Here is an 18559-nt window from a genome sequence, read left to right on the forward strand (position 1 = left end):
ACCTGAGAAGTGGCACAGATGGATCATTTTAATCATGCCACCTCTCTTCTCTCCTAACAGGTAGAACTCTCTTTGATTACAAAAATCTTTTACTTTCAGAAGTTTTTTAAGCTCAGTCACTTTCAAACAAGAAAACTGATACAGACAGAAAGCTAGGGAACACTGGCAAAGAGTTTTGTGACTTTTGAGCACCTAAAGATCCCAAACCATCAATTCTTGTCAGGCTTGTCCCCATTTATTTTTCACATTATTTTCCACATTTATTTACCACTTACACTAATCCAGAAAGTGCAAAAGAAGAGAAGGCAAGGAACTGCCCATAAGCAAAAACAATCTCATTTTTAATTGACTTTTTATCCAATTTGAGTTGTATCTTTTTTGTACGAAACTTCTGTTTAATATTTTCTTATCTTCTTTTCCCTGTTACATTTTTTATGCACTGTCACTTCCACACTGATTCATATCTCCTTTAAAAAGATGCTGTTGGCATTTGAAAGTGAATTGAGGAAAAAAGAAATACAGGTGAGAAAGGGAAGTGCTGGAAACCAGGACAACCCCAATGACTGAGCAGCACTGCAGGATACATACATGTCTCTTGTGGTTGCCTCGCAAAAAGGAGCTGGGAATTCCATTTTTACACTCAGAATCACTCTGTTCTTCATAGCTTTCAAACTCACTTGAACTCCACCCGTATTCCAGTGAGCTGTTTCCACCATCATCACCATTTTCAACATCATCATAAATCATTTCCTCTGCAAGAATTAAACCAAAATAAAAAAAGCTACACTGAAATGTATGTTTGTTCAGACACTGGAAAACTTACTCAGGATATGCTACAAAGAATTGTACAGATTTCTGTATGCACATTAAAAATTTTGAATTAAATCCAATATTCAAATAGCCAAAGTGGATTGTCTTTGTTGAAACAGAGTACTACAAAAGGACAGTGTTACGGGTACACACCATGATCCTTTCAGAAACATGTGCTACTCAAATGACACTGTTGTGTCTAAATCCCACAAGACTATTTAGAACTTCAAAGGAAGTTTAAACTCTAACTGTGAATGCACATCTGCACTGAGAAACATCATCCTTCCATATTTAAGCTTGCCATTTGTCCCTAGGGACATGGTAAAAAATGCTAAAACATGGCAAGAATCAAATGAAAATGTCACCACTTCCAGCAGAACAGGTCAGACCAAAGCAGCAAGAAACTGTGTTACACAATGGTGTTTTATGACTCATCACCACCAGTCACTGGAAGTCTCCCACACTTGGCAGCTACCTTGCTCATGATTTACTCTAAAAACTTGAAGTATTAACCTTTTCTAGACATAACCTTTTCAAATCTATATTAGAAAGGCTGACCAAAGTACCTCCTGTTAAAAACACAGGTCTTTCTATTGGCACGGATGTCAAGAACATAAAACTTACTCAAAATAAAATGGAAAATTTAGAGCAAATTTCTTAACAGGAAACAGGAATGCACTCTACCTGCAGCATCATATGTCAGTACAAGTGGAAAAGTGTGGACATTTGTCATGGTACAACACTTCTATCAGGAACCACTATTGTCAGAGGTTATGATGCAGCATTTACAACTGTCTCCTATTAAATCCAGGAAACAGCAGCTGTGCTTTTATTATAAGATTGACATTTCATTTAAACAGAGAAATATGTACCCAAAAGAAAAGCTGATATATTTTACACATCCATCGAAACCCTGGGTTTTAATATTAACATTGGAATCCTCTGTGATAACTGTAAAGAATTGAATTAGTCTAATTTGGAAGATTCAGATTTTTAATCTTTTTTTAAAAATCCCCATGCATATCAAGAGTGTCCTTAAAATATTGCTACTGAAGAAGACATGTTAATCTAGCACAATGAGTAATTTAAAAGAACCATCATAATATGTCAAAATAAATCAAGACTTATGCAAGTCTAACTCCTGTGCTGTGAGCTTTGGGGCAGGATTTACCCCATGACTAGGTGAATTTATCTTGTCCATGTGGTAATGTAGATTGTCTGACTGAAACTTTTTTTGGAATAGTTGACAAAATATACAAATAATAAACATCAAGATCATGAATGTACGAAGATGAAATTTCCCTTACTACCTATTTCCTCAGAATCTTTCAATGTCTTAGGGGACAACATGAAAATCAAAATTTTAATTGATGTCTTACTGGTTAAGCAAAAGATTCTGACCAATATGCTCAGTAGAGCTTTGACCCTTATCCCTAGCTCAGGCACCTGGGCTGGGTGTATTTGCTTCCTGACTGATCAGCAACAGCACAAAGGCTCAGGACAACACTGAGGGAACTTCCAGTAATATAAGCATTCAAGTCATGAATGTAACACAGAACTTTACAATAATAAATTTTAAAAATTTAGTAAAAAAATTGTAAAACACCTTGCCTGAACACTACTAAGGAAAAAAATTTAACTGTTACAGCTTTAAAGATTAATGTGGGTTTCACACAGGAAAGCTCAAGTGTTTTCTCGATTCATTAACAATTTCAGTATCAAAGACCTACACCCTCTGAGAGCCCTGATGAGTAAGATGCTGAGCTCCCAATAAGCCAATTCACTCACACACAAAATCAGTCAGCAGCAACTGATCTTTAGGCAGACTTCACTATACCCAAAAACTGCAAAACAAACCTGAGTAAGAACTCAATGAAATATGCCTCTTGAGCCCTAACTCCATCATTTCCAGTAAAGGTAAAATCTTGACTTCAGCAACTACTTTGAGATCTATTCTGCCCCCTCCAAACATGGTCACAAACATCAGGAGCGAACCACTTCAAAGCTGAAATAAAACATTTGTGTAGAGTCACAATCAGGATGGTGAACAGCCACCCTGGACCATCTCTTCCATCTATCAAGCATTTATATATTGAAGGGGACTTTCAAGGAGAGAGCTTTTCTCTGTAACCATGACAATGATACATTATCATACATCATTTAACTATTTAAAATACCATTTTCCTAACCATCTTGCCTTGTTCAGGGCACTACAGCTACAACACCCAACACTGTAATTCTCTAATATGCAGAGTACTCAAGCATTTGGAACTGTATCTATAAAATAAAGTAGAATTCAGCTTCTGAGAAGAGCAGTATAGGAGACCTGCTGAGATAGTCTTTTAAGTATTAGTATAATTCTGAACTCAGTAAGACCTACCAATTATTAACACAATGGTAAATACATTTACATATATTTTAGGCACTTAATGAACATATCTGTTTAGTATACATGCACATAATTCCATTTTGCATTGCTTTCAACATTACAAACACCTCAAACCTGGTTCAGAGTCTGAATCTTCTCTTGGCACATCATCATAAATTACCTCATCCGGGTCTAAAATCAAGACAGAAAAAAAAAAAAAACAAAACAAATGAGCAACTTCCTAAAATTTGAATTTTGCTTAGGGACCAAGTGTCTAAGAGGCATTTGGACAAAGCCCTTAACATGCCTTTAGCCTTTGGTCAACCCTAGAATAGTCAGGCAGTTGAAATGCTGTAGGTGCTCTCCAACTGAAATATACTATTATTTATTTAATTGGTTATATTGGTATATATTAACACAATGGAGATATGACTCACTCTCTACTAGTATTTTGTCTGCACATCTAATCGTTCAAATATTGTAATAATGCACAAATATTGCAATAATGCACAAAGCAGTATATGGTATTTGTGAAATTTCAGTTTTATCTGCATTGCTTATGATGACCTTTGGTAGCCAAAACCAAAAATCCACTTCAAAACCTACTGTTTCTCCCTCCTTCTTACAGAAGTATGGAATGTCCTCTGCCTGTTCAAGGCTGCTCAATGCCTTACTGAATGGCTGTAGAAAAGCTGAAATTGACTTTTTAAAAACTAAATAATGTAATGATTATCATAGTAAATTAAGAGGCAGAACGACAAACTCTTCAGTCACTTCACAAAATACGTAAGATTAACACCAGCCCAGTGGGAACAGCTGAGAACAGGCAGGATAACCTGTCCTCAAACCACACAGTCTCTGCTCTGGTTTAAAATGCAGCTGCCAGCTAAGAATCAACTGCACACACTAAGACAGTGGCAATTCCTTCCCTTCCTCCTCCTCCAAGTACTTATTTGCCACTACTGCACAAGAAGAGCAATTTCAAATACAGTCACAGATCAGACTCTGAACTGGAGCTTATTTCCACTGCACATGCATTGAAGGAGCTAAATTACTCCCATAACACATGATTCCACAGACTCCAAAAGGTAGAAAAATCAATGTTAACTTTATTCTAAAATACAATTTTATTATACTGTTGAATGTTCTACAGCTTGGTTCTGGAATCTATAAAAGTGAACATGGACATTCCCATAAAATCTGTTTGTGCACATAGACAGACACATACTGCTGATCACAACTTAAAACTGACCACCTTCCACAGCTGTACTTCAGTGCTCACTGCTACTTACTTTCCATCCATGCTGTATTTGCAGGATCTGCAACCCATTTGGCCAGGGCATCATCCTCTTTCTTGGTCTGGTTATCTTCACTTGAAAAAGAGGCCACAAAATAAAAGAACTAAAAGTTACACCACGGTGTTTTTAAACATACATAAAGACAAGACAATAAATATAATTCTGCCCTCTAGTTTCCATTCCAAGGCTGCTGATTAGTCAAAAATGTTGCTTCAGTGTGTAGTTGGGTGATGAATAAGCTATTCTAGTTAATTTAAAAGTTTTCTAGTTAATTTTCTGACAATTTTACTCAGAAAATTGAAAACACTTTCTTTACAATCTTAAAAAATACTCTGCTTTTGAGTTCATCTATCAGAACACAGGAAATTCTCTCAGAAACAGTGAAGTGAGAGCTTCTTTTTCATGGTAAATAAGACAAAGATATTCTGGGTTACATTGGGAGCCATCAGGCAGAGCTGCTCCCCTTCTGCACCTGGTGCTGGTGAGGCTGCTACAGCAGCATGTCCAGTCTTGGCTTCCCAACACTCCCCTGCTAGAGAGCTGGGGAGAAAGTGAAGCTACCTCTAGAGAGATGTAGAGAAACTGAAGTCAAGGACTAAAGCATATGGTTTACAAAGAAGGAGCTAAAAGACATGGAGATTATTTAGTCTGGTGAAAAGGATGTTATGGGGTGATACAAGAGTAGCTGCAAGTATCCAAAAGAGAACTACAGAGGTGAGGGATTCAGGGTTATTTTTTTATTTGGGTTTGTTTTGGGGATTTTGGGGCCTTTTTTTTTTTAATGCCAGACTAAGGGGGAATGGTCAATAGACTGCCCACTGGGAGATTTGGTTTAGGACATTTGGGGAGGGGGGAAGGGAAGAGGGGCAGGGAAGGTAGTACAGGTAGTACAGCAGAGAAGACTGCTTGAGGAAGCTGCAGCACCTCCATCCTTGGACAGTTGAGGGCTCAGCCAGCAAGGCCATGGTTGATCTGATGGATCCTGCTGAAAAGCAGCAGGCTAGGCCAAACCTCCAGCAATCTGTTGCACCTGACATTGCTATCACTCTAGAAAAATTCAACCCAGTGTCTTCAAAAATGTCATGCACAGTTATACACACCAGTGCTGATTTTTGTACACAACCAGAATTACAGGAGTAAGAAAGTGAAAAAAACTTAACCAACAAACATGGAAGCATCACAGAAGGAAAATAAAATACTTATCAAATGCAAGCTTTCTTAGGAATTAAGGCTTTGCAAATCATTAAAACATGATGAACTGGCAATCACCTATTCTGAGGGTCCTCCAGGTTTACAGAATTATAATGACATTCTTCAGTTGCTGACTGTGTACCTGCCAAGTAGGAAAAAAAAAAAGAAAGCGTTTGCAAAAACATGTCAGTTTGGGTCAAACTGCACATTTTACCATAAGAAACTGATTTTACTAGATCATTGCTAAAGAATAATCTCCTTCCTTGCAATAGTTTTATTCTTACCTGTGTTTAAAAAACGTTGGAAGTTTCTTCACACCATGCACTGAAAGCTAAGTAATTTAAAGAAACAGCCATTTCTTAGAGGAGCTGTTAAGAGGAAATCACAATGGCTAATGTATTTAATTCTCTCTCTCAAACATATATTCCCCTACAAGTAATAAGGACCACACAAACATTTGCTTTTACTTGACAGTATTCCTAATAGTGGCAAAAAAGCAAAGGCTGGAATAAAGGCTGGAATTATAGAAGAGCTGCTGCCCAGTCAAAGAAAAGTATATTCAAAATACAAAAAGAAAAAGGCAGGATATGGGCAGCTTTCTTTTCCTACTGTCTTGACATTAAGCTGTCAACATTCTCAACACTGCTTACAAAATTGATCTCTTATTTCTGTAATAATCCATAGTTGTTTCCCTTTCTAGTTTCCTCTTCTGTCTAAAAATTGTACTAGAAGACAGAGAATTCATCAAATCATCAAGGGAAAAATCCAACAGCAACTCTAAATCCACAAGAACAGGAAAATAAAGGAACAGAAATGCATATAGAAAAGGCAAAAGGGAGAGGAATTTTGCCAGCATCTAGGAAAAACAATAAAAGGTATGAGAAGAAACCATTTGGCTTGAACACTGAACTCTGGATCTGGAAATTATTTCATTACATTAAAAAGGAATTAGCATTAATCATACTCACCCAGGGTGAGTGCTATACAGGTAAGGTACCTGAGGTTAACCAAGGGCTCCCTTTCAAATCAGGTAAGGTGTGTAAATACAGAAATACAGTACCTTCCTCATCTACAGAAACACTGCGTATGATGACAGGACTGCAGTACGCTGGCACTATCAAGGGTAAGTTGGATGGCACAGCATATCCACAGGGGACAGGAACAGAATATCCACCAGACAGGCTGGGACTTGCACTTTCCTCTGGAGGACTTGGTTCTGGTGATGAGGATGGATCCTTATCTTGGATTGGGGAAATATTTATGACTGAGTAGGGATTTACTTTGGCTGGAGTGCCTTCTGCAGCAGGTTCCGATGTTTGCAGCTTCCCAGTGTTTTCTAAATTACCATCTCCTTTAGTTGAAAGATTAAACAAAAATACAAAGTTTTAGTTTTCATACCTCCTCAAGCTGCTCTAATAGCTCTTGGCAAGTATGCTAAACACTGACCTGATCTTTTCTATACAAATTGCTTACAACCTATGACTCAAAATTGCTAACCTCCCCATTTTACACATGAGGAATGCAACAAGAGCAAAACAAGAGGAGTTACAAAGATGCCTATGGAAAAACAGTAACTTGACTGACATAAGCACATGAGTCAAAACAGTCTTAAATCATAAAGGTTAAAATCTGGATTCTAGATGAATTTGAATCTTACAAACAGAAACACAAGATATATTTTAGGGGTAGTCATAAGGACAAGAAAAAGTCATGGAGGGACATTCCTCAAAGAGCAGTCCTGAAAATGCTCTCTTAAGAAAGCGAGGAAGAAAATAACTTTACAAGTTTTCCTCTTTGTAAGTGTATTGTTTTCTGTTATAGAAAGTTCCCAGTATTTTTGAGACAAGCTGAGCTACAGCAGAACCACAGGGCCCTCTGAAGGGAACTGCAGAACTCTGTCCCAAGTGATCAAATGATTTTAAGCTGTAAGCACAACTTCACAATAAGGGTGAGCAAGCAACAGATGCTCAGGGAAAGATGGTGCTTAAATTCCAGGTTGTCAAACTGCATAGCACCTGAAGAGTTACCTATTTTTAATTGCCATAAGCACAGTGAATCTGTTTACAAAAGGAAATTGGATTAAAGTAAGCAAAATCAGCTGTTAGAAATTTGAGCATAATACAGCAATTTCCAGACTACACCTCAGCACTGGGAACATCTGCATCTGTCATTAATAATGTTTCAATATTTAGCAAAACTTCTATTTATGAACAAAACTCTACTTAGTTTTATGCACAACATCTCAAGCTCAGCAACTAGCAAGCTTAGCTGTGAAACAGCTTATTTCAATCCATCAGTGTGCCTTAAGACCAGCAAGGATACACAGTTTTCCTGTAGCATGACACTCAGACTACATCCAATCCATTGGTTTGGATGTCACACTTTAATGGGAAACCTCATGGGTTTGTGGTGGTGTGATGGTCACTTGCCCTGCCAGATCTACCATGACTGTAACTGGCAGGAATATTCAAAACACTTGCATGGTATTTCCTTGTGTGAGAGACTGGACTATGACTCAAAACAAACTGACCATTTTCACGGGTGCCTGGGTGCTTCGCTGAGGCCGGGTTTCCAAGCCCACAAAGAGAAGGCAGTGAGTTTTTGGGCGTGTAATGACAAACCTCGGGTCTGCATAAGACAGAGGCTACAAACTGGGCTCTGAGGCTGGCAGGAGGCAGACTTTGGGGAGAGGCCGCCCAAATCATGGCCAAACTGCCCTCCCTTACACACACAGCCTCCTCCCAGGGAAGGTGACATTCACACAAGGCTCACTGACATTAGAGGCAGCCGCCTTGGGAGAGCTCATAAACTTTCAATTACCCCTGAAGTGCCCTCAGACTCATTTCTGATGCACCTGATCAAAAGATAGTGTAGAACTTCACCCTTGAAGAGGAGGTGCTTGGGCACTTCCATCTGAACCTGAGAGTGTATTAACCCACCAGACTTTTTCCCCCACCTCTGACAGACAAAGACCTTCAATTGTCACTTCAATCAAGTGTCATCACAGATCCATGGCCGGTGATTATGTATCTTCCTACTCTTACCCTTTCTTTCTCTTTCTTCCTTCTTTCCTTTTCCCTTTTATGTTTCCTTAAGCGGGTGGTATTTTTATGCTTTAATATTGCCATATTACTTTATATAACAATAACCAAAATGGCTACATATATGCTTTCCATTACAACCAAATTGTTCCAAAATAAACCCAACATGTGCATATTTACAAACACCAATCTTTCAGTGTTGTTCCACTCCATACTGCTCCAAGAGATCCATTAAGAAAAACCTGAGTTACCCTCAGGGCGGACCATAACTCCATGGAAAATTCTTGTTAAAGTACTTTTATTGCACTGTCAAGAAAAGGCATCCTGTGATCAGTCTTGACTATTTAGCCCAGTGGAGGCACAAACCAACAGGCTGACTTACCTGCAGCACCAGCCTCTTGGTGCTCTATGTAATTTCCAGGACCAGGAATAGGTGGCACAAGGGCTTGTCTGTCTGCTTCTGGTATCTCATCTCCACTATCAAAATCAAACTGTTCTCCCTCATCCTCCTCTTCATCATTCGGGCCTGCGGCTTTTGGTTCATGCTCTAGAACTGTGCAGAAAGACACACCTTTGTTTGTTTGCTCTCAATAATGATTTCATGGGACCAGTAAATGCTCCACATTACAAAGGAAGCTTACACAATGAACCCTTAGATTTTTAGGTTACTGGAACAGAACAAAAGTTGATTGATATCTTGATAAGCTCATGCAGTTTTCAATAAATCCTTTAGTGCAAACAAGGAATTTACTCAGAAAGAAATAAACAAGTAATAGTGCAAATACTCTTGCTTTTGTTGTAATGAGCCACAAGATTTTTAGAAAAACACCTAAACAGCCAAATTTTAAACAAGAAAACTTCACAGATTAATTTATTTGCACAGGGACTTTGCAACTTTAAAACTTCAAGTCATTTTTCCTTTCTAACTGAAACTCCTAAGTCTATTCTTTCCTAACAGTGTCCAAATACCAGTGACAATCACTTAGTTCACACACTCCAACAGAGACCAGCAGATTGATTTTCCTACTTCAATCTGAGACAGTTTTAAACCATACAACATGTTATTAGCCCTATTACCCCACACACATGTGCATTCTGGTGGAGGGAGGGTGTGGAACCTTTGAGGAAGTAATGGCTGAAATAATGACATCCTAATTGGATAGGAAGGGTGGGTTTGGGTTTTCTCCTCTTTGCTTGTGAAGATACTGTAGCACAGATTTGGCACTGTACATGGGGCTGGGGAGAGGGAGCAGGAAAAAGTACACAGCAGTTTCCCCCCATGCTACTGGGGAAAACCCATGAAAATGTAAATCCCTTCATGTACCTACAGCATAAAACAATATCCTAAAAAAGATCAAAGTGTAAATACACAAGTATGTTATAAAAATTTACCTGCAGGTGATAAGCTTCCCCCCTCCATTCTCAGGTAACACAAAATGAAAAATAAGTCTTGCAAAGATGATTGGATCTGCTGCATCATGATGATGTTATCAGCTACCCTACCATCCAGAACACATTTTTTATCTTTATGATAAAACTCACAACACCCCAAAGCTCTAGACTGCTTAGATTGTCATGGTAATCAGCATTCCTGCCAAGGCTTCTGTTTCTTCAGGCAGGCTGAGCCAGCATATTTTACCACAGCCACAAATAACAAGATCTTTCATGCAGCCTCTCTGTTGGAGAAAAAATCAACTAATTGCAAAAATAGTAAGGAACAAAAAACCCGGATTATCCTGCATTTATTGTCATGTGTTATGGCTGAGGCAGCAGGATATTTCATTTTATTTTGATGAATTCCTTTCAAAAATTCTTCTGCATGAAGTCAGGCTTCTCATTTTTGCTTTGTCCATTAGCAATTCCTCTTTTCCTGAAAGATGCAAGAAATTATTCAGAGCTCTTCCAAGTGATTAAAGACAAACATGGCATTCTTCCTGATTCAGCATCCATCTGACTAAACTGTAGTATTTGTTACTTGACTGTGTAATGGGGAAAAGAAACAAATGAGGGGAAAACGTCTTTTCAAGATTTGAAAAAAAAAATTAAATTGGACATGCCACCTATTTTTTTTTTCTGTTATGGCTTTAACACTGCCCCTCTTCATTCATTTCAAAACATTTACTTTGCATCATAGATAAACAAGGCACAGAACCTGATAAATGGGACTACAGCCTGGAAAGATTCCATAATCACATCACTGATGGAACAGCGGGTTAAGATTACAAAAAAAGACAAAAAAAGAAAGAATACATTGTCCATCAGAAAGGGAATACAGGAAACAAATATCCTCAGTTCAGAAAGTTTTAAAACTGTATTTCAGCTTTGCATTATTTCTACATTTGCTTAATTCTGCAGGCATAAAATTTAGCCTTTTAAATTTAAAGATACCTTCAATCTTATATTAAATAAAAATATTCTCCTTTAAGCTTTTAATACCAAGGACATACTATTTCAATTGATGGAAAAAGTATTTTAACAACAAAAATAAAATAAAAAGAGGATACGGGCTTTTTGCTTCAGCTTAAGACCTGATCAGAACATCAGATAAATACAGATTATGTCACACAAAAAAATACAAATTCCTGTTTTGAAAATACCTATTTTCCACAGTTCTTTGCATTATGTCACAACAACACACAGACAAAAGCTCTTATTAAGTGCTGCAATTAGGAAGACAGACAGCAGTTAGACCCAGAGTGAATCCAGCTACTAAACACCACCACAGGTCTTGCAAAATTTCATGCTCATGAAGAAAACCCCAGTTCCTCCTACCCTTTATCTGAAAATCAAAAGGATGAAGCCAAATAGTGCCAAATAGTGCATGAGGAAACTGCTTTGCAGAAAAAAAAAAGGGGGGGAAGAAGGGGAGTCTGATAGGTATGTGTGTGTGAGGGGAGAATTTTCAAAGGCATCCTCCCTTGCAAAAAACTCACAGAGGACAGCTTTTTTTTTTTTTTTGACATAATTTTAAAATGCACTATTTTTTTTCCTGAAGTAATAATCACACAATGCTTAGAATGATAGTCTGTCTGGAATTCAAATAATTAAATTAGTTACTAAAAATTCAATTTTCCCTTTCATCACTACTCACATCCTTAGCTTTATGTGTGCCAACCAGTGCAATGAGAATACAAAAATTGATTTAACTTGTTCATCTTATGGCAATATTACTCTGAGAGCTCTTTAAATGCTTCAGGGAAATTCTCACATTTCTAAAAATTTCCATTTGGAGTTTTCAAAACGGAAAAGAAATCTGATATAATGGAAGCATTTTCTTCAAGTTAAATTAAGTATGAAAGTGTTAATTTAGAATCAGAAAAAGGAATACATGTTCTCATGACTGTGCACAGCACACAGATTTATGACTTTTTCTGTGCTTTATTATCCAGTGAAATGACATTTCTTAAGTTTACTTCAGAAATAAGCTCACTTAGGCTGTGTTTACAGAGACCTGCTGGGGCATAAGCAAATTTAAAAAGCATTTGGTTTACTCTGCCAATTACAAAACATTCTTGGCATCCTTTGCCTTCCCAGCCATTAACTAAGGAGTTAAAGGAATGACATTAATTTTAAAGCCCAGATTAAGTCAGCAAAGCTTCATTAATAGTTTTCTTAAACAGTTTATTTTAGTGACATAGAAGTAAGATAAAATAGCTCTGCACTTAGTATCAAGTGCATTTTGAATACAATATGAACACACCTGAAATCAATAAAAGCACCCCAAATGTCTGTCTCCCCTTGCAATCTCAGAAATACATCACAACTCAGAAGAAGTCAACTGAAGAAGTCAGCTTTCTTCCAAGAAAAAGCAGGATAAAGGAAGAATGAAATACAACCCCAAGCACAAATAGTTCAGCAGTCCAGGGCATGAGAACAATAAACCTGGAAGCCCTGGACATAAACAGGCAAGCTACCACCAAGAAATATGAATACTTTATATTTTAAGGTTTGAAAAATATAAAGTAAAATACAAAGAAAAATATAAAGCCTTCTGTATAATTAAGAATGTCATCTTTGCAATCAGTTGTACTCTTTTTTAAGTTCACAGGCTACTATGGAACAAAAAGCAGAAATGTATCTATTATATTTAAAGAACTCAATAAATATTTTTAGTCACTTCTACCATACGACCGATGAAGGAAATAAGTGTACAATGCTTTAAATGGCATATATCTAATTATTATTTAGTAAAAAAATATTAATACAATTGAACCTAAAACACACTGGCAGGAGGTGCCTGCTCTTATTCTAACATGAAGTTTTATCTTTTTTTTTCATTATTTTGGATTGCAACAAAACAAAAAAGGACTGCAAAGACCTACCTTCCTTTCAAATGGATTCCCCAAATGTTTCAACTTTCTACAAATACTTGAGTGTCTTGAAATACACAAAACTTATTAGAAAAAAAAATATTTTAGAATGTTACTATCCCAGAATATTTTGAGGTAATATAAAATTTGCTAACTCACACAGGTTACAAGTCAAAACAAACTGCCAGACATGCAATCTAAATTCTTATTATTTATCCTTGACACATTCCATACATTTCTCTGATGAGACACCCTTTCCTTTACAGACCTCTATTTCTAGACAATTAAAATCTGCTGAGCTCCTTATGTAAGTGTACAACAGAAATAAGTATTGAAAGCATGCAGATACCAGGAAACAACTGATTTTTTAAAATTACCATTATTTTTATAAAACTAACCATTTGGGGCCAAACACACCCTGCTGACTGTGCTCCAGCATAAATGGGCTCTCAAGCTGTTCCCTTTTTATTTCAGAAGAGATTTCACAGCAGAGGCTTGGTGTTTGTCAGGATGGTGAAAGTTGTGCTAGGAAACACTCATGCCTGCAGAAGCTTCCAGATTTGGCCAACTTTGTAAAATAACAGCTCCCTCAGCAGGAACTTGCAGACAGTTTCAAGAAACTTGGTTGCCACTGGACAACATCTTATTTGTCCCAGTTTGAAAGCACAGCTTAGGCTGCATTCCTAATGCTAGAAAGCAACGTGGTATTTTCAATCACTCATCTCCCTCCCACTTGTGACCACTAATTCTTCATTTCCAGGAGAGAAACCTGCAGCTAAATATTCTTTCACTCTGGTATTCAGCTGACACATCACTGTTCTGCCCTTCTGAAAGGACACCTGCACCAGCACCTGTGCAGGGCAGGGAGGACCCTGCAGGGGAAAGGCTGAGCTGTACAAGCACTGCCACTTCCCAGGCACACGGGACAGCCACCAGCACACCACTGGCATCCATAAAGCACCTCCTCACACAGTCACACAGGTGGAAAGTATCTGTTTTTCTAGGGGAAAAAAACATGTAGGACGAACTGTGCACATAAAAACACACGAGTGCTCCTTCCCATGGGAAGCGGGTCAGAGCCAAGGACTTTCCCTTTGCACTCATTTGCACCCATTCCCCCTGCTCTCACAGCTGTGCTAAGCTGGCTCTGCAGGGAGCCCAGGTCCTTGTGGTACAAGCACGCTGCTAATTACACACAGCATGCACACACATCCAAAGCATGACCACAATGTCAGCATTACCAGTCTCTGTGGAAAACGGTTACAAAAAAACCTCCAACCAAACTGAAGAGTATACATTCATGCAAAAATTGTTTCCAGTGATGGAAACAAAGACAAAACCACATGAATTAACAGGCTTTCCCTGCAAATAAATAACAAAGAAATAAGTACAAATGCCTCTTTAGTATTTTGCAAATACACACACTACATGCTAATTATGTTGTTGAGCATGCACAACAGATATTGTTCTTCTGGATAAAAAAACAAATTCAAAACCAGAGTCAGAAGAGTAATGAATCTGCCTGCTCACGTTTCAGAGAGCCTGCTAACTACAGCATGCCTAATACCAAAAAAATTGCATTCCTTGAAATAAAGCCCAGGTCTGTGGATGTTAGGAGAGATTTACAAATAGCAAAACCCTGAAGTTTACAAACTACTCACAGTGCTAAAAATTTAAGTCTTAATTACCTAAAGTTTAAAAGAACTAAGCTGCAGAAAATCAAAAGTCTAAAATAACAGCATTAAGACATGAATCATGCAGTCCAGAGAAAAGCAGGAGCAACACCAGCAGACTTGTACTCCTCTGCAAAGCCTCAATGTGCTTTTCAGTGCTGGCTACCCGCTAACCAGAAAGGCAGCTACGTAAAATCAGTGTATTATGGCCATTTACTTTAAATACTCAGCACACTGGTATTGCCTATCACCCCTAGAAACACAGATCAAGCCTGGTCCTGAGGATGTCTTTTCCACTTCAGCACTATATTAGTTTAGGGGGATAGAATAGAAGAAAATAAAGATAGTGTAGAAAGTAATCTTACCCCTACGGAGTTGCAGCTGGGCCAATTATCAAAGATTAGGAGCAGGCCTGAGTTTAACAGGCCACAGTTGTATGCAATGAGAAGAAGAGTGCTATAAAAGAGTGGGGTGGCTTGTTGAGAAGAGAACTGGAGTGAGTTGGCTACTTTGTGAAGAAGAAAGAGTCAGTGCTCTGAGGAGCTGCCCATGAGAAACACCAAGAAGGTATGAAACTTTTGTGATGAGACAACTGTATGGATCCCCTGCAATAAGATGACAACATATTAGCACATTTTGACATACGAATTTCCAAGAAATACCAAGAAATTTTGCTGGTGCTGTAAGGAAAGCCTGTACAGACATTATTTGGAATTCTGCATAAATATGTGAGAGATTCCTCTCTATACTAAAAATCACCTATCCATACTAAAGGCTACTAGCTTTCCATCAGTATTCAAGGAATACCAATAACCCTCAGTACCCTCAAAGTCACCCATGTGAGTTGGTATAAATGCCACCAGACAGCTGAGCTGGGGTACAACAGGTCTGCTGATGGTGGCTGTGCAGCTGAGTTTAGCCTCAGCAACTGCACACGTGATCTGCTGAACTCACCTACAATGTGCTGCAAATGGACAATCCACACAGGAAAACCAGAGAGCTCCAACAAAACAGAAATCAAACGGCAGACAACTACAAAGTCATTGAGAAAATTAAATATCCATCTCTGGTACTGCAAGCATGTTAGCTAACCATAAGGCACAGATTATATACGAAGGAAAAACAGAAAACTTTTTTAGAAAATGCAGTTTTGACCATGTAGTTGACATTTTTATGAAAAAATAATTTTTTTCAGGAAAATTCCACCAGTGAGAGTAGCCTGGCTTGTTATTTACTTCTGTATTTCTTTTTTCTGTCAGTTTTAACTATTAATATCTAGTTTTCCAAATAATTACTCTTACTTTGAAACAATTGCCATTTAATGCTTTGAAGCATATGCATTTCTCTAATACAGTCTATTTAATTCTAATTAACAATATCAAACTGCTGAATCATCTAGCAATACTTTGTACCAAAATCTCTTTAAAAGTAATTGGGAACCCTATGAAGAAGAAGGGAGCCAGATACACCCTGGAGATCTGAAACAGGGAGCATGAGATCCCACCTCAACTGAAAGAAAGCATACAGCTCGGGTGCATAAACTGACCATCATACTAATGAAAAACTGAAAGCCAATCAGAGCAAAAGCTTGAGTTTTGAGCTCTTGTATCATTCTAGCAACATCTTTCTACCAGGATGACACAGTCTGGTTAAGAAGTTAGCAAAGAACTTCATTTTTGGGTCGTGTTTTTCCCTCCAGCCTGCCAGCAATTGTACATATTTCCTAAGTGAACTTTTGGATGACTTCAGCAAAGGGATGCCGAAATCCTGGATCATTGGTCCAGGCTGAACAACCCTTTGTCTAGCAATGTCAACCCTTAAGCACTCACTGGGTCCCCCCAAAAGCAGCACTTAGAAGACCTCAAATCCTCTGACTCCAACAGCTGCTGACACACAGCTGTTCACATGCTCAGCCCACCTCTGGAGCAACAGTCCAGGCAGGGTCAGAGGATGCATGCAGCTCCAGCAATCTGGGTGTCCTTTTGGACACACACTGCCAAAGGTTCCTTGTTCCCAACAATTACAGCTCCTCTAACACTCCAAGCACTGCATGCAACCTGTTCACATGTTTAAAAATCATTAAGATTTAACTATTTGTGTTTTCCCCTTGATGAATTCTGGACAAAGAAACAAACTAGGTATTAAATTTTTCTGCAATTTACTGTATCTTTTGCTTAAAAAAGTATGAACTAGAACAGAATGGTTATGTCCTGTAAATCCAGGACAATACTGGAAATACTTTGGATTTCAGATGGCTTCTTACCTCCTCATTTCTGTGGTTACCCCTTCATCCAGCCTAAAGAGCACTAATCAGATAGACCGATTTGTAAACTCAGCATAATATATGCAAAAAATGACAAATCCATTATCTCAGCAACTAATGAGGAGGGAGTTTTATAGCACCCTTTCTTAGTATTTATTTTAATTATTATTTGAACACATCTTGATCTTCTTTTCCCTAACATAGTAATGTCCATTTTTATCTCAAAAAAAAAAAAAAAAGAAGCCAATGGAATTCAAGCAAAAGAAGAATTACTCATGAAAACAGTAATTCTTAGATCACTGAACTCTGAGGAAATCCTAATTTACAGTACCCTTTTAACACATCTCCTACCAGAAATCCTATCACCAGTGGATACTGGGCAACTATGGTGTTTCCTTGGGACCTTTCAGTCCAACAGCCTCAGAGCCCTTCTCACTGCCCCCTTTCATTAGCCATGGAGAGGGAGGGAAGCTCTGTCTTGGCCCCAAGACTGGTCAAAGAAAACCACCATAAGCAAACATCACGATTCAGACCTTCAGCCAGTCCAGATGGAAGTCAGGAAGGAATTTCTTCCAATATAAAAAGCCTTGTTAAGAATTGGTTTTGTGTATTTGTTTTCCATTGCCAGGTTTTGGTGGTCCAGGGGCTACAGTGGTGGCTGCTGTGGTGAAAAGCTGCCAGAAGCTTCCCCCACGTCCAGCAGAGCCAACGCCAGCCAGATCTGAGAGAGCTGCTGTGGGGAAAATGAACTCCATCTCAGCCAGACCCAAGACAGTTAGCAAGTGTTCTCCTCATGCAAATAGGAATGGGTCACCATCTGATATGCATGGGAAAACAGCATTCCCAGCCAAAGTTAATTTTACTTCTACTTCCCTTTGCAACACAGGAGACTGATAAGATCCTCTGGACAAATAACACTTAACCAATTCACTGCTCCCAGGGCAGCACCTGCATTTCCCTCTATTCCTCTTGCCAGGGAAATACAGAGACTGGGAAGTCATCCTTCAGTTAGCATCCCCATGGCACAGGAGCACAGGCATCTTCCCTTCCAGCCCCTAGAGAAACTTCTACCAGCATAAGGTTATCCAGAAACTATCATGCTTTCCCCTAAACAAAGTTACTGAACTCAACAACAGACTATTTAACAGTAAGATTTTCTTGCAACAACCCTTCTTCTTCAACAACCCTACTAAATCATTTTCTGTATTCATTTTAATGAAAATACGGTAAGGCTAGAAAAATTATTTCAATGATGAAGAAAAAAGAAAATCTATACAGGGGGTTGGGAGAGTCTTCTCCCAAAAATGTTTAACAAGCATGTTTTCCTCAGATTACTAGGCATAGTTTCAGTTCCTGCATGCAGGAAAAGCAAGCAGCACCTAATAAATGTCTCATTCAAAAATTCATACACTTTATTTAAGTTATTGTAATACAGACAAGCTTTTATCTGAGACAAGCTCATGCACAAGGTAAGAGAATTATAACAATTTATAAAAAAGTGAATCTTTCTGTAAACTCTAGAGTAGAATCATTACAGAGGCTTTAGGCATGGTTAGTGAATATTTACTGAGTTCAGTGAAACTGAAGTAAAAAACTTCAAAAATG

General features: G+C 38.3%; 1 protein-coding gene across 8 annotated transcripts in view; it reads right to left on the reverse strand.

Annotated features, from left to right (window-relative positions):
* Positions 1-18559, reverse strand: part of ARHGEF10 (Rho guanine nucleotide exchange factor 10) — a 110496-nt gene that overhangs the window by 72796 nt on the left and 19141 nt on the right. For 2 of the 8 annotated variants that reach the window (XM_077174978.1, XM_077174975.1), the window contains exons 1-7: positions 10101-10301; positions 9091-9261; positions 6728-7018; positions 5746-5809; positions 4471-4550; positions 3314-3370; positions 589-752 (exon numbers count right to left, since the gene is read on the reverse strand). In XM_077174978.1, the coding sequence (XP_077031093.1) occupies positions 589-752; positions 3314-3370; positions 4471-4550; positions 5746-5809; positions 6728-7018; positions 9091-9261; positions 10101-10188 (915 nt within the window). In that variant the 5' untranslated portion in view covers positions 10189-10301. Of the gene's footprint in view, positions 1-588; positions 753-3313; positions 3371-4470; positions 4551-5745; positions 5810-6727; positions 7019-9090; positions 9262-10100; positions 10304-18559 lie in introns of those variants that run through there. The other 6 variants (XM_077174981.1, XM_077174977.1, XM_077174979.1 and 3 more) reach the window with 4 other exon arrangements.

This window comes from Agelaius phoeniceus, chromosome 3 (assembly GCF_051311805.1).
Source record: "Agelaius phoeniceus isolate bAgePho1 chromosome 3, bAgePho1.hap1, whole genome shotgun sequence".
NCBI lineage: Eukaryota > Metazoa > Chordata > Aves > Passeriformes > Icteridae > Agelaius > Agelaius phoeniceus.